At 45.5% G+C, this 16,775-nt stretch overlaps 1 protein-coding gene across 1 annotated transcript in view; it reads right to left on the bottom strand.

Annotated features, from left to right (window-relative positions):
• Positions 1–2,209, bottom strand: part of CDH13 (cadherin 13) — a 1,004,502-nt gene extending 1,002,293 nt beyond the window's left edge. Inside the window, exon 1 of the mRNA XM_055304976.1 lies at positions 2,034–2,209. Within this exon, the coding sequence (XP_055160951.1) occupies positions 2,034–2,078 (45 nt within the window). The 5' untranslated portion in view covers positions 2,079–2,209. The remainder of the gene's footprint in view (positions 1–2,033) is intronic.
• Positions 2,210–16,775: the final 14,566 nt, after the last annotated feature.

Below are 16,775 nucleotides of genomic sequence, written 5' to 3'. Positions count from 1 at the left end.
ATTGCTGGGTGCTGCCATGTGGCCTGTCTCTCAAGGGGAGGCAATAACTCCGGGCAAGCCCTGGAATCCTAACTGAGGTCCAAGCATGCTGAGAGAGGAAAGGACTGTAAAGTCCTGGGGAAAGGCTGTGGTAAGTGCTCGCAGACACTAACAGTTACCAGTATGCCAGGCCTCATGGTAAATGCATTACCTAGGACATCCTGTTGAATGCAATTAATCTGCCTGGCAATCCCAGGGAGGTGACAAGATTATTTTACAGTGGAGAATCAGAAAGCTCAGATTTACTAAACAACTTGCCCAGGGTGGCACCACCAGCATATGGCAGAGAGGATCTGTCTGAATCAGAGGCATATTCTGATCCACTCTGTTAAATGGGGATATATATACATACATGCAGCCTCAGGGACAGCCAGAGTCCAGAAAGTAAGGGAAACTGGTTCACGGACAGACGTAGGATTTGCGGCAGGACTTAAGGTTACTGGGACCCCAAGAGAGTCAGCCAGCAAAGCCCTGGTATTAGAGGAATACAACTGGGCAGTCCTGAATGGGGGCTGTGTATCCAGGGAAGAGGGAAATCATACGTGGGGGAGGGGCTCAGCAGCCCCGCACCTTACTCTGCCCCCAGGCACTGGCATCCACCCACTAGTCCCCACTTTTTACATCATTTCCATGGTCACTCCATTCCTGGGACACTGGCCCATTTCCAAAGTCTAACCCCAACATGGATCCAGCAGTGGCCTCCCTTAGAAGGCTGCACTGCATCCCCACCTCCCAGACAGCCCTTGCCTGGGATCCTAGCTGCCTCACCCCCTGCCCCTTACCCACACACTCACACGTGTGTGCCTTTCCCCCGGGGCCCAGGGGTCCTGGCCAGGAACTCAACGCCCGTTCCTAGCACCCAAAGGCTCTCCCTGTCTCCTTTCCTCCTCTCTGCCTGGCTCTGCCTTGATCTTACGCACCCACTTGTAGCCTGCCCGCTCTCCGGGAGTCCCAAAGGCTTCACGGAGGCCTGGGGGACTGGGTCACATCGCTCTCAGAAACCACAGGCCCCTAGAGCAGGGCTGGGCGTGCCCCTCGGCTGCCAGCACCTCCGGTCTGGCCTTCTCGGAGGGCTGCTTTCCTGCACACAAACTTGCCGAGGTCTTGGAGATGCGGAGGTGGTCGCCTGAGAACCGGTGTCCGTCGCGCCGCACCCCCCAGCCTCGCCGGGGTCACCGGCCCCTCCGGCGCCTCGGCACTGCGCGGGTTAACAGGCAGCTGCAGCCCTGGTGGGCAAGGCTTGAACTTTTCTCTGCGCTCCGCGCCGCCCGGGAAGACAGCGGCGGCGGCAGTTGGGGCTCAGAGCCGGAGCTCCAGCTGGCTGGACAAAGGGGGCGCAGGCGGGAGGAGGGGGGCGCGCTCGCGGCCCGAGGTCGGGAGGAAGAGAACCCGCGGCGGGCGCGGCCGGAGCCGGCGCCTCTGAGCGACAGCAGCAGCCGGGCTGCAGCACTGGCGGGCGGGAGGCGCCTTCCGGAGCGCCGCGGGGCTGGGCGAGGGAGCCCGGGCGCCCCGGGAAGTCGGTGATGCCAGGCCGGCCTCCCCAGCCCCGCGGCCCGCGATCCCGACCGCAGCGGCGCTTCCCGGCTCGGCGCTGCGCTGGGGGGAAACCGGGACTCCTCGGAGTCGCCTCCGACCGAGTCTTTCTCCAATGCATGAGCCTCCGAAGGAGGCGAATCAAAGTTACCCCACTTGATGTAGGCGAGAATGTCGCCCCTGCTTGCAAAAAAAAGGGGGACTGGGGAGCCCTCTTCCCCTCCCCGGAACGTACACACACACACACACACACACACGCAGAGGCGAATCGGAGTGGGAAACCAGCCCCCCCCCCCCCGGGATCCCCGGGGCTGGGAATGACCTCCCTCCAAGCCCCAGGCTTTCTTCGCCGCCGCGCCCCAGAGTCCCCGACCCCCGAGAGCCCCCTCTCCCTGCCCGCGCCGGGCGACGCGAACACAGAAACGGGGCGCAGGGTGCGCCCCGCAGCCCCTCTTCCCTACCTGGGACAGGAGAACGCACAGAAGGAGCGGAGTTCTCGGCTGCATTTTGCCCGACTAGAAGCGCCCGGCGGCGTTTTCATTCATGCACTTGGCTGCACTGAGCATATTTTCCGTGGGAGCCAGGCTTTGAGGAGAGGCTGTGCCTCACCAGCCAGCCAACTTCCCAAATAGATCAGCGGCAGCATCACGAAAGCATTGGGTAGAGGCTGATGACCAGGACCAATGGCTTTACAAGACAGATTCCTTCATAAAGCTCCCTCGTTTTGCATGGCAGATACAGGGCGAGCACCTCGCACAGAGCGAGTCCCTCGGAGGAGGCAGCCCGTTTGCTTTTTTGGGCTGTTGGGGCCCAGCCTCACAAATCACGCTGGGCAACGCCAGCCGATTCCACTTTGCAGAGAATGGAATTGCACCGGGGACTGGAGAACACTTCCAGCCCAGTGCAAAAAAAGATTCTCTTTATTAAAATGTTAATAAGATCCACTTTAATTCCAATAAATCAAATAAAATGACCCCAGCAGTTCCAGCCCTTTCCACGCCTGGAAAGACTTGGCAGTGGATTTTTTTTTTCTTTCTTTCTTTTTCTTTCTTTCTTTCTTCCTTTTTTTCTCCCCCCTAATGTGGCCCAAGTCATGATGGTGTTTGGTGTTTCCTAGCCATCTCACAAATCACCAAGACGACAGATCAATTCTCGCTTGCAGAAAAAAAATCCATCAAGAGGCAATAGATTTTATTAACTGCTCAGGTGAGAGTCTGACTGGCCGCCTACTCCACAAATGTGCATCTGGCACCAAATTTGGAGCCATGATTTAAGGAAGCTTTTTTTTTTCTATATGGATGTGATTTTTCAAAAATTCCTACCTATTCCCAGGGACTGAGAATAGTCATAGCTGCTGATCAAGGGGTTTTATAAGTGGGGTGTTATGGGAATGAGGGCAAGAGGGATATAGAGATCTACCTTTCCCAGGAGGAATTGAAGAATATGCAGTAAAGATCTCACTTTGTCATTTCCATGCAGCCTCCTTCTAAAAAGGATTTAAGGTATTTTAAAATAAAGGACACTTGTGCAACAGAATTGATGCAACCAAACTAAAAAAATCGAGGCTAGGAGAAAAAATTCCGAAAACTGAAATGTAAAACTAAACTCTAATATATTTGCTCTGATTTGGATCTGAGCTTCCTGGTGGCCAAAGCAATAAGAGAAACATGTAAATCATATAGTTCTTATTATAGAAAAATGTAGACAAGTATCTACTGGTGAAATTTCCCCCCTGGAGCTGAATACTGAAATACGCATATTACATGACATCCAATATAGCAGGATACTGAGCAATGGATCATGCTTGAGATCCAGTGGGTAGGGCTGTATTCCTGGCATCTGGCACAGGGCCTAGAACATGGAGACAGTCATTAGTGTGTGTTAAATAGAGATCTAGACCTAACTAATCAAAGTGGCAGAGGGTGGGGTGGCACAATCTGGAGCCACATTGCCTAAGCTTAACCCCCTTCTCTCTCACTGACAAGTTACTCAGACTCTCCACACCTATGTTTGTCCACTAGTTAAATGAGAATAGAAATCCTACAGAACTTATAAGGCTGTGGTGAGGAGTAAGTGACAAAATAAGCACTCAATAAATGTAACTGATACACTTTTTAAAATGCCTTCATTGCCAGCAGTTGAGTCCCAAGGTCACCTCACATGGCCCCAAGGTCATGGATGAAGTTGCAACACCATCTGACCTCCTGGCTACATTAGCCCTCTCACTGGCCCAAAAGATGGCAATGTTAGCCAAACAGCCTCCAAAAAAAACCCAAGGAAGCTGGAAGTTGTGCTTCTTCTGGTCTCTTCAACTTTCCCCTGTCCTCTTGCCTAATAGGTACTGGCCCTGAACCTTTGAGGGGGGTAGTCATGGTGTTTGATAGATATGACTGTCCTCGCTTGGAACTCAGGTGTGTGGAGACTATACCCATGCTGCTTACCAATAAGAGTAAAAGGGGTATTTTGGAATCAGGCAGGCTTCAAATCAAGGTATCCTGAAAGACCCTGGTTTTTCTCCATTCCACAGCAGGAGCCATCTTGTCAGTCAGGGACCAGCTGAGCTAAGCCCTTAGATTCAGCAGACAAAGGCAGACAGAGGACAGCTGGGGATGTGATAAACCACTACAAGGGATAAAGACGGCAGAAACCATCCAGCCATGTTTCCTCAAGCAGCCAGTTGGTTGGGGAAGCAGTCCTTAGGATAGGGTGTGCAAGGCCGCACTAGTCCAAAGTACAAAAAGGCATTACCAATTTTATAGTTCGGCAGACCCTTTCTGCAGTCTCTCCATCCCATCATCCTTACTACTGCTTGCCACATAGGTCCAGTTTCTCGCTTCCTGGCACGTGCAGGGTTGTACTTGCCAGCCCCCTTGTGGTCAGCATGGGGCTGTGTGACTAGTTATAGCCAATAAGCTGTGAGCAAAAGTGACAGGTGTCACTTCAAGACTGGAGTATTTAATCATCAGGGTGAGACAGGTTAGTTTCCCTAGAATAGGGGCTAAGATGGAAATTTGTGCAGGTGGCTTACTCAGAAGTGTTCTCAGGAGCAACAACCACAAGAGGAAGGGAAACAAGATTGGCAGGGAAGAAGATTGCAGTGGCAGTAGAGGCCTCAGCCAATCCCAGGGGAGCTCTGAGGCTAAAGAGGCTTTTCTTTCAGAGACAACTCTAACAGAGTTGGGAGCTATGCCTTTGTGCCCTTAGTAGACCAGTTGTGGGCTGTTAATCACCTCATGTGAGGCATCTTGGTTGGTTCGGCCAAGGGCAATATTCCAATCTGACCTCATATCTTCATTATCTACATATAAAATGAATGCATTGACCCACAACAGGTAACTGGAAGCTGTGACTCCCACACTGCCGATGACCACGTGCGTCTGATGGTACCAGCGAAGGTTGGTGTAGATTTGCAAAAATCTGCTAACTCTGTCTCCAGCCACTGTCTGTACAGGCATTCGCCAAGGTCCTGGGGTTTTGTCCTGAGTTATTCTACTGGCAGGCAGAGTGGCTCCAGCCAACCACACCTGAGTCCACGTGAGCAATCCCAGAGGGTCACTCCATCCCTTCCTACCTAGCCCCATAGCTTGGATTTTAAGATTTGTCTGCAAAGTGAGACTTAGATTGGGATCTCCAGACTCTACTTACATCGGGCAAGTTGCATTTACTCCCCAAGGCTCAATTTATTCATCAAGAAAATGAGAATGCTAATATATCTCTCCAAGGGTTGTTGTAGTAAAAATGGCTGCTACTTTTCTCCCTCAATCCTTTACTCCCCTGTACTCTCAGAGAATGTGCATTTCACCAAACACGATATATCAGGTTTTGTTCAACAAAGACAAGAGAAAAATCATTTCACTCCCATGATAAAAGGCCTCTAAAGAAGAAATCCATTTTTGTTTGTTTTGCATTGTTTTCCCTTCAACTCCCTAATGGGAGTCTTTTGGCTGATGGATGGATTGATGATGGCAAGTGAGCACTGAAGCTAGAAACCATCCCCTAATGACCCCTGCTTTACCTCCCTTCACTCCAGGCCCCCACCAAGCTTTTGCCCAGAACCTGGGTCTGCCTTTGGACACATTCCATGTTCATCCTCCTTTCCCAGGCACATCAGCCTGGCTTTGGGGCTGATGAAATCATCAGCAACATTCAACAGCTATATCCTGAGGTGGCCAAGGATTGAGGCTGTTGCCTGTCATTGACATGGATGAAGACACCATTTCTACCTGTGTGAAGGTGGTCATGTGCATGTGGGCAGTGGTTGGGTATTATGTGTACAAGTGTATGGATGTGTGGACATAGTGAGCAGTTACCAGCTGTATTTTCCAGCAAAGATAATTTACTCAAATGTTGGTACCCTTTAAATGTGCAGTTGTAATGAGGCATTTGTACAGAACAGTGAGCAACCAGGTAGATGCCATCATGAGACACAACAGTTATCGGGTATGCCAGGAGCCCTTGATGATTGAGATATCCTAGAACAGTGAGAAGGGAAGCCCACATTGTACAGCATTAGGTACATAGCATAATGCTGAAGCTATGGCCCTCCCAATGGGATAGCCTATTAAAAACACCTGAGATTATGACAATACACTGTCCCACAATACCTGGTCACCCAAAATTAGCATCCTTGATTGTTCTTGAGCCATGAACTTGTTTTGTTTCATAGCCCTTTATGTTGCTTAATCTTATACTATATGTGGTCACTTGCTTTATTGCTCCATTCTTCATTCCAACCTGCATCTATACATTTTACTCATTTAGGTTTGGCCATATGAACTTGATGTGGTCAATGGAATAAAGAAGAAGTGATGAGTTGGCAGTTATAAACCCAAGCCCCAAGAGGCCCTGTGGGTTTCAGCTTGCTCTCACTAGGGCCTTCAAAAGAACATTCGTGGGTGAGTTCATTGGTTGTAGGAGGAGAGACCAGCACCCACATGAACCCAGAGGTGGTCAGATAAGCCCAGCATAGCCCCACTCAGATCATCTGACCTATAGGTATGGGAACTAAAAATGAATAATTGCTCTAAACTGGGAGGTGGTTTGCTATATAGCAAAAGCTAACCAATAATTATATTTGTTCGTCTTATTGTCTGCCTATCTCTCCAAAATGTAAGTCCCATGTCTCTCTGCTTCTGTGTGCTCAGCTTCTAGGACACTGGCATACAGTAGGTGCCCAAATGACTTTTGCTGAGAAGATAAATTAAGTGGCTTCTATACTGACAAATGTGTGATGCTGATGTGAAACCTGCCCCCTACATATACTGCCCTACCTGAGATACTTCCTAATGGTGACAGTTCAATCCTCCCACACAGAAAGTGTCCTATGACCATGACAGTCTCCAATCCCATGTGGCCATCTAATTCATCCTACAATAAGGCAAGGTCTTCTTATGATAGTCTAGACCAGAGTTAGACAAAGGAAGGACCATTCCACAAAGGCTAGTGTGGACATGTTGGTGCTTAGAGATCTTTGATGAAGAATACTTGGGGTATGACATCCTTCTGAATTTCTTCAATGAATGAAGAGCCCAGATATCTAGGAATAAGAAAGGAAATGCTCCTTTGGCTTTGTGGATACTGCATTAATACAATGTCCTCTGTGAATAAATCAATACCATCGTGACTTCTACACTTACACAGAGATAAAATCAGGAGTGACTTTTAGGCCATCTCAGCCAATGGTCTCAGTGTCTTTAGGACTTCAATCCCTCCTTAGCAGTTAAAATTGGACATTCAGACACTAATTTTATCCTGTGAACTAGTAGCCACTAAAACCCCCCTCTAGGTGTCTCCCTTACCCAAAATTAGTGACTGGGGTTATTTCTACACAAAGAATCCTCTCAGCATTAATTTGGTAGAGCAGCAGTTGTCAAAGTGTGCCCTCTGGACCAGGAGCATCAGCACACCTGGGAACTTGTTAAAAAAATGAAAATTCTCTGGTCTCCCCCCAGACCTACTGATTTAGAAACACAGGGGCGAGGTTCAACTATCTGTGTTTTGCAAGCTCTTTATCCACATAGTTTGAGAATCACTGCTATAGAGAATTCTCTAATACTCACTTATATATATTCATTGATTCATTCATTCATCCATTCATTCATTCAAGAAATATTCATAAATTGCTTATTGTGTGTTAGCCCCTGAGCTAGGCAACAGAGAAAGAAATGAAAGGCATGGTTTGTGTACTTCAGAAAATATGTCTCACAGAGAGAAAGACATCATTCTATTATAGTAAGCTAAGGAGATGCTGAGAGTCAAGGTAGTCAGAGCTATGGGGGATCAGGAGGTGTTTAAAAAGAGGCAAGGGGTCCACTGCGGTTGGTTTCCATTGTATGTCAAAAGCCATCACGAATCTCTACTTGACAGAAGTTGTACTTTTTCTATCTGTTGATGAGAAACTAAATATAAATAATAACAAAAGGCACTTGAAATTCAACACCTCCTTCTAATTGGATTTGAAGTTTATTCTTCACAATCTCATCTAGGTGGAGTTGCAAATGGCAATGCCTCTGTGTGTGTGTGTTTCCATGTGGCTGTGTGCACACATACACACACATGCACACACGTGCATGCACAGCAAGGGGAGGGACATTATTTATAGTTGACAGGTAATACTTGGTATGCTTTTAGTAAGATCTCTTACAAGGACACCATGGCCACCAACACCCCACCCCCCACCCCCTGCCTATCTATTGTCCCAATTAGAGAACCCTGGAGCTATAGCAAAGGGGAAAAGAGGAAAAGACACTGGGAGGAGGAGTTAGTGACCAGACAGAGGGCAGAAGACAATTCTGGGCAGTTTGGGTGTCCAGACTAGGATCAGTTTAAATATCAGTATCTACAGGTTGAGGTTCATCCTACAGACAATGTGGAATCATCCAAACTATTTAAACAGGGAAGGTTCAATATTTCATTTACATTTTAGGAAGATCACTCTGTCCACATTGGAGGATGGATTACATTGAGGGCCATAACTAAGGAAGAGAGACTTCTTGGAAGACTATTGTACAGACCATAAAAATATAATAAATCAGAGCAGGAAACTCTTTTTCTGAAATTTCTAACCAGTGAGCAACGAGGTATATGTCATGGCAATCTCTCCTGTTGCCTAGCAGTGTCTGGCACATAACATAAGTTTATACATCTTATAATAGATGAAAGAAACATGCTTATTAGATTACAGGAGATTAACTTTGAGCTCTAATTATTCACCCCTCCCTGCATCTAATCCTACCTCATTAATGGGGGAGTGAACTTCCTCACTTTTGACTTTGGGTTTCACCACATGGCTTGTTTGAGCTAACAATGAGGTGGAAGTGACAGTGTGCAGCTCTGAGCCTAGGTCTTACAAGGTCTCACATGTTTCTGTTTGCTCTCTTACCCCTCCGCCATCTCCATGAAAAGAACACATCTTCACCATCCAGCTGGTACAAGAAGGATGAGAAATGTGAAGCTGAGCCACCTCCATCCATCCATCCATCCATCCATCCATCCATCCACAAATCTGCAGTGAGAAACAAAATTCAGCCTTAGATTAGCCAAATCCCAGCCAACCCATGGCTCATTAGGAATTAATGCTTACTGTTATGACACAGACATTGTTGTGATTGTTTCTTATCTGGAAATAGCTGACTGATACATAAATGCACCTCCTTCTTAGGACTATATATAACTCAGGGAACAGGCTAAAAGCTAAATACATAAATCTAGCATAGACGTTTACGTGGGCGTGACCTATGTTTAATGTTTACCACAAATACAAGCCTTTAATAATTACTTAACTCACCAAACAGTCCTCTCCTTACCCCTACCCAATCCAAGCTGGCCGTCTCCTTGCAAATCCCTAGCTTCCTTTCAGAATATTTATTGCAAAGCTACTGAATCCTTCTCTGGTTGTTTTTCTTATGCTAGCATAATTGTGAAGCCATCACTTAACAATTACTTGGGAAAATTTATTTACAATGCAAGGCAGATCCGTGAATGTTTGTAGTGGATAAATTTATTTACAATGTAATCCAAATCTGCCAATGCCTCTAGCAGATAAAATTGTCCTGGTCCTATAAAAAGCAACCCAGCTAGTTAATAGTTTCTATGGTCTTTTATGAATAGTCCAAGGTCAGGGCCACCATAATGAGTTTGGGAAAGTTAATCTATGGAAGCACGTTAAGCACAGAAAACTACATTTTAATGATTCTGAATGTGTGACAGCTGCCAGAATTTAACCAAATGAGAGCCAGAAAAAGCAAATCCAAGACTCCTGATTCTTAAACTCAACTTTTACCAAATTAAAACAAGTGTACAGTTTCCATGAGGTCAGGAAGGACATCTATCTTTTCTCCCCCCAGGATATCCCTTTCTCACACATTGCCTGGCACCAAGTAGACATTCAATAGATATGAGTGGGATGTATCAATAAAAGCACAGGTGCATAGAAGAGGTCCTGCTTAGCCCTCCTGCACACCTGGTATCTGTCACACTTAACATTTACGGCAACAAAACAAACTATCAAACAACACACCTCTAGAATCAGCATCCATCTCCTGGAGCAGTGGTTCTCAAAGTGTTATCCCGCTAAGTGTCTATATCCAGTTCCAACACTCCACATGAAAATGTTAATTGTCTACACTGCCCTGTTTCTATTGTATAAAACTCAAAAGCTAGTATGTCTTAAATCATAAAATTGTCTACTGGCACATGGCAGAAAAGGGAAATTCGCCACAGCCCATGAATGCTTTGCAAAGCTATCTCCCTCCTGCCTTCCTCTCCAGAATCATTCCATCTCCACTCTCCCCCTTGCTCATGGTGCCTTGCTCCTCTCTCAGCCACCAAACATGTCAAGCTCTTCCCTACCCTGGGTCTTTGCGCATTCTGTGTGGAATGTTCTTCCTCCACTTCCTGATCATTCTCATCCCCCAGAATCTGTTCATATGTCACCTGTTTAGAAGAAAAGCCATCCTTCACCATCTCATCCTTCATTAGCTTATTTCCTTATTTGTTTCATTCATGGTATTTTCTATCATTGTCACTATTATTTATTGCTTGTTCCTTTCCATGTTCATTTCTCTCACTAGAATCTAAATTTCATGATGGCAACTAAATATCTGCTTATTGGTCATTGAACTCCAGGACTATGCCCAATCCATGACAGGCACTCAGTATTCCATTTTTTTTTAAAGAAATGAATGAACAGACAATCTTATGGCCAATGAGAAGAGATGGACTGACTGGTGGCTCTCTAGATGAATTAACCTTATTAGGAATACCAAGTAGTGATATGATGGCTAATGATGACAAGACGCAACCAGGGAACCACTGTGCAAAAACATAGCCAAGATTAAGTGTGCACATGTAACACCTTGTGTTGTATAAAACAAGACCAAGAGCCCAGGGGCCCTGTGGGTAAGCCACATACACTACAATCTATACTCTTTGCCAAGACCAAGCTCATATGGGCTGTGGGGCATGCTCCAGGTGAACGAAGGATGTGGTTTTCCCAAGGTGAATCAGGAGAGGCAGAGGTAAGCAGGGGCACACCTGAGCAAGACATGATAGAGTATTTTTAACATATTTTCTCTCACTTGACATGTCAGGAATTCATCTAATCCTTTTCAAAGTGCCAGGTTCTTGTCCACGTAATGAATCTATTGATTCACTTCTTGTCCCCAGGAAACTCTGAAGACCACAGAATGTCAAGAGAGAAGACAAAGAATTCTTGTTGCTTGTCATGGAGTCTTATGGGTGAAGAGACAGGTCTCTCTGTATTCCCAAAAGATATTCATGACCCAGTTATTACTCTTTGGGCGCTAGATGGTTATTTATTTCTGGACTTACCTATTTTATTGCTCTCAGCTAACATGATTTCCATATCCACTAATTGTTCCTCTTTTAACAATGAAAGTAGAGTAGGACAACTCTTTCTTCCTTAATTAATTCATTCAGCCATTGTTTTGATAAAAAGCAGCAAGAAATAGTGAAAAAAAGAACAATTTTTCTGGAATCTAGCTTAAGTACTTGATGTCTAGATTGCTAGTCTCTTCCAACTCCCCAGTCTGACTTCTATATTATTGCCAGAACAATTTTAATTCAAGCAATAACTATCAAGTATCTACTATGATGTACGCATTATTTTACTCAGCAGTTAATAACAGCAAGTTTGTGTCTTGCCTTTGTTCCATCACACAAATTTTAATGGCTCCCCATTGCCTCCAAGCTAAAGTCCAAATTCCTAACTTGGCATTAAATGCCACACGTGAAGATTCTACACATTTGCTCTGCTTTATCTTCCCCAACAGAGCTCAGATATTAACCATACAGAATATTCTACCATTCACCCCACCTCATGTAAGTCTACTTCATTGCACAGGACCTATGCACATGCTGCTTTCCTGGATTTCTCTCATGCGGGCCTAGATCACTTGGTGAGCCACAACTCATCGTTAAGGACCAACTACCTCAAATGCCACTTCCTCCAGGAAGTGGCCCTGATCCAACCAGGCTAGGTTAATTGCACTTAGACCATTCATTATTCACTTACTGGAATCCCTCACTGGATGATCAGCTGCTTGAGGTAAGGAACCAAGTCTTATTCTAATTTACATCCTCAATACTCCAGTGCCAAGCACACATAGGACTTCAAAATAATAATTATGCATTGATATGCACACACATGATAGATAATCATGAGAGCTGTGATATTTATTCAGTGCCAGGAACTTTCCAAATTCTTCTCATTGAATCCTAACCAGCCCCATATGAAATCTGTTCATCTCCTTTTACTGGTGACCTGCCCTGGGCAGGAGAGAAAAAAGTGGGTCCAGGAGTCCAAGCACCTGAGTCCTAGGCCACCTTTTCTGCCTATATGTGCTGCAATGGAAAGCAGATCAGTATTCTCCAAGCCTCGGTGTCCTTTCATATTAATAAGCACAACTTCTGGAGTCAGAAAACCTAGGCTTAAGTTCCACTCCGTCACTTGCTAGAACAGGCTCAGGCAGCCACTTAACCCATCACCATTGAGCACTTGCCATCTGCCAAGCACTGAGCTGCATGGTGGGAATAATTACAGAAATAATAACTAATGTTAATTGAGAACTGTTTTATTATTTTAAAATTTGCAATTGTATTGTAATTTATTTGAAATATTATATTTTACTATTTAAATATTTGCTATAATTATAATTAAGTAATAGCTAATTTTCATTGATAATAATGATAACTTACTGGTTTATATGCTTTTATGTGTCCAATTGTTTAATATTTATAACAATTTTAACAGGGTTCTATTTCTAGACCCACTTTAAAATGAGTAATCTAAGGAATACAAATAGAGAAAGGGCTTGAATCCAGGGCTCTCAACTATAGAACAGAAACTCTTGACCATCGGTTATTTGGATGGCACAGTCTATTAAGTATCTTCCTTCAGCTCAGGTCATGATCTCAGGGTCCTGGGATCAAGCAGATGTCAGGTTCCCTGCTCAGTGGGGAGTCTGTTTCTCCTTCCCCCACAACTTGTACACCCTCTCTCTAAGTAAATAAATAAAATCTTAAAAAAAAACCTCTTGACCAACTGGCCATATTGCCTCTTTTTGTATATTAACAGAAAGGCAGACCCTGCCCCCAACCTTGTGGAACTGCTCACTCCTCTGAGTCTCAGATGCTCCTTAGTAAAGTGTTGCTGAAGGTTTCTACATCATAGATTCCTGTACCAATTAAATGACTTGACTCATGTTAAATACATACTGGCCTCTATTATGAGTGGATAAGACTAATGATCCATTGATCCTTTGCAATTCTCATGTCCTGTGGAATCAGCCAGAACTCAAGCGCCCTACATGCCACCCGACGGTTTAGGAAGGAGAAGAGAATGATCATCATGGGTTTGAAATCAGCCTCTGGGTGGCAAAACCAGCCACCTTCACAGTTTTGGGGGCTGTTCACTGAATTAAAGTTTCCAAAATTTTTGGTCTCAACCAATTCTGTTCCATCTAAGATTGAGAGTATATGAACAGTGGTAGCCTATCACCAGATAGTAAAATTCTCACTGACTCCAGAGAGCCACCACGTGGAAGCTATGGTCTTAGGGCCTGGCTGCATGGTTTCAGTGTCCTCAAGATAGATTCAAAACACCAGATTGCGGGGGCCTGTGATTAAGCATCTGCCTTCAGCTCAGGTCATGATCCTGGGGTCCTGGCATCAAGTCCTGCGTTGGGCTCCCTGATCAGCAGGGGAGTATGCTTCTCCTTTTCTCTCTCCCCTGCTTTTGTGGTCTCTCTCTCTCTCACTCTCTCTCCCTCTCAAATACATAAAATCTCTTTAAAAAGAAAAAAACAAAAACAAGCAAACAAAAAAACCAAAACACCAGATTATATAGCTTGGTTGGATCCCTTATCTCTCAGTTTACGTTGGTCATAGATTCTTCACCACGGGCAGAAACCTGGTTGGGCTTGTGTCTTGGAGGAGGGGGTGTACCATAAAAAGCAATGATGTCACTGATGGGTAACATAAAGGGCACTTACCCTGGTTATCTTACAGATATTATGCTCCTCAATCCTCAGAAAGTGGTTATCATTATTATTATCGTCATGAAATACCATCACAATGCCCACAATATCTGAAAGGTTGGGCGGCCAGCCCATTATCACTCAGAGCTAATCAAGAATACAATTAGAGTCCACAGGATAATAATTCATTCATTCTTTCATCTCTCCATTCATTCACTCAATCATTAAAGAAGTATTGATTGTGTCCCTTTCCTGTGCCAAGCACTGTTCCAGAAAATAGAGCCAGGAATACAGTAGTGAATAAAACAGACCAAAAAATCCTTGGTTTAGTAGGGTGGGGTGGAGGGGGGCAATGAAAAACAAATCAAAACTGTGAATAAGATGGTGGCAAGTATTCTAGTGAAACACAGGCAGGAAAGGAAGAAAGAACACACAGGATGGGACTTAGAATTCCATAATTGCTAACATTTATTTCATGATCATTCTGTGCTGGTCATCATTCTAAGCATTAGCCTGTATGCACTCATTAAATCCTCCCAGCCATTCTAGGAGATAAGTCTTACTCTTAGGATTTTACCTTAGATGAGGCAATAAGGCACACAGAGGTCAGATGCCTTGCCTGAAGTTCCACAGCTAACAAAAGGCAGAGCCAGGACTTGACCCCAAATGGTCTGGTTCCTGAAGTTACTCCCTTACCCAAACAAGTTACACAGTAGCCTCAGGACAGGCTAGCTTAGCTGGTCTAGACTCATTTGGATGCATGCTTGGAAGTCCCTTTGTCTTGCTTTTGCTCCCTCTTCCTTTGCTCTCCCTCTATTCATTCCTCCTAGATTTCTAGCTTCATCCAGTTACCATTGGTCCATCCTCCTCCCAGCCCCAAGTCCAGCAGAGTTGCCCTGCCATTAGATCTCCACCTCTACAGTGGGATACTTGCAAACCAACCAATGTCCTCTCACAGCTGTTGACCCCTATCACTCCATAACTGGATAGGGTGCTAGGCTAAAAGTCCCCTCTCCCCTAGGGCTGAGCCCAAGGGTACATGCAGAGGGTGAAAAGGGCTGAGAGCCCCATCCTGTCACTGGTCCCCATTTTTCAGATAAAAAACTGACTGTAAAAATAACTAGAGGACTTGGGCTGGGATTTGAATTCAGGACTGTCTGACCCTAAACTCTTAAACATTTGACTTTGCCAGGCAGCAAAGAGGTGCTTAATTCGATAACAGCTTGAAGAATGAAGGGACAGGTGGATTAGTGAACAAAAGGCTGAAAGAAATGGGCAGATGTATGCAGGCATGAAAGCCAAATAAAACAACAAAGGTGGCATGTGCATGACAGTGCAATAAGGACCAACATAGGCTGCTTCATAAGCAGCTTTGGAAATACTCTGGACCAAACAGTCTTTACAAATATCTCTGTAAATATAAGCTTGCAATCTCGCAGCCAGGCAGACTTAGCCTTGTTTTTCAACTGCCGTTTTATAAGGGTCTCTTGCAGGCTTTTTTTTCCTTTTATAGACAAAGACAAGGGTAGTTAGGGAACATAATTGGGGGGAGGCACCTGGTCAAGCTGAAACCAGTGCCTGGGGAGGGAAGAAGCACCCTTGGGAGAAGCAGAAATGCAGAGGTGCTGGGAAAGGGGATTGTGCTGCTAATCCCTCACACTGTGACTTTACCAGCTTCTAATCGCCTAATAGCAGGGCATGTAATTGGCAGAAAAGATTGCCCTGCCCTTTACACATATGTCTGCAATTACTTTTCAAACTGGGGCGATAAGTGGCATGATTGGTTTCCTTGTACAGGCGCAGCCGCTCCTTGGAGACAGGGGGCCTTTCTCCTGGAGTTGTGGCTGGCTCTGTGGGTCACAAGCAGAACAACCTCCTGCAAATATACATCTTCTGTCACTGAAGAATAGATCCCCAACTCCTTGCTAGTGTCTGACCTCATCTTCTACCTCCCTCGTCTGCACACAGTGTGTCACACCAGCCTCCCTCCTGTGCTCCATCACCCCGGCTTGCTCCTGTCCCAGTGTTTATGCTCACCACACCTTCTGCCCCCACCCTTCCATGCTTTCTTTAGGTCTTGGCTCATATGTCACCTCCTCAGGGAAGAGTTCCATGAACATCCTTACTTAAAATCTCTCTTTTACTTCCTAGTCCCAACTCACACCTGTCATTTCTCTGTTTATTTTTCTTTTTCTTTTTTTTTAAATATTTTATTTATTTATGCATGAGAGACATACATATAGAGAGAGGCAGAGACACAGGCAGAGGGAGAAGCAGGCTCCATGCACCGGAAGCCCGACGTGGGACTCGATCCCGGGTCTCCAGGATCGCGCCCTGGGCCAAAGGCAGGCGCCAAACCGCTGCGCCACCCAGGGATCCCTTATTTTTCTTTATACCACGTACCGTGGTATAAAGAAGCCATGTCTTGCTTGTATCTGTTTCCTAACTGGGGTGGAAACTCTACAAGGGAGACCTTGGTCTCCATTAACACTTCCTCCTTGGTGCTCAGAAGGAAGCCTGTGACTGCATGACCATGAAACACATGTCGGTGAAATGAGTGCTTTGCCATTTCCACCATACCCAGACAGGGGGTTGATCCATCACTGTAAGTGCTATGCATGCCACCCAATGGGATGTGTGCTTTACACACACAATGAAAAGACATCTGAGTGGAAGCTGAAAGCATGTACTTTTGAAATACACAGG

This window comes from Nyctereutes procyonoides, unplaced genomic scaffold (assembly GCF_905146905.1).
Source record: "Nyctereutes procyonoides isolate TBG_1078 unplaced genomic scaffold, NYPRO_anot_genome, whole genome shotgun sequence".
NCBI classification, from domain to species: Eukaryota; Metazoa; Chordata; class Mammalia; order Carnivora; family Canidae; genus Nyctereutes; species Nyctereutes procyonoides.
This window is presented reverse-complemented; position numbering and strand designations above follow the sequence as displayed.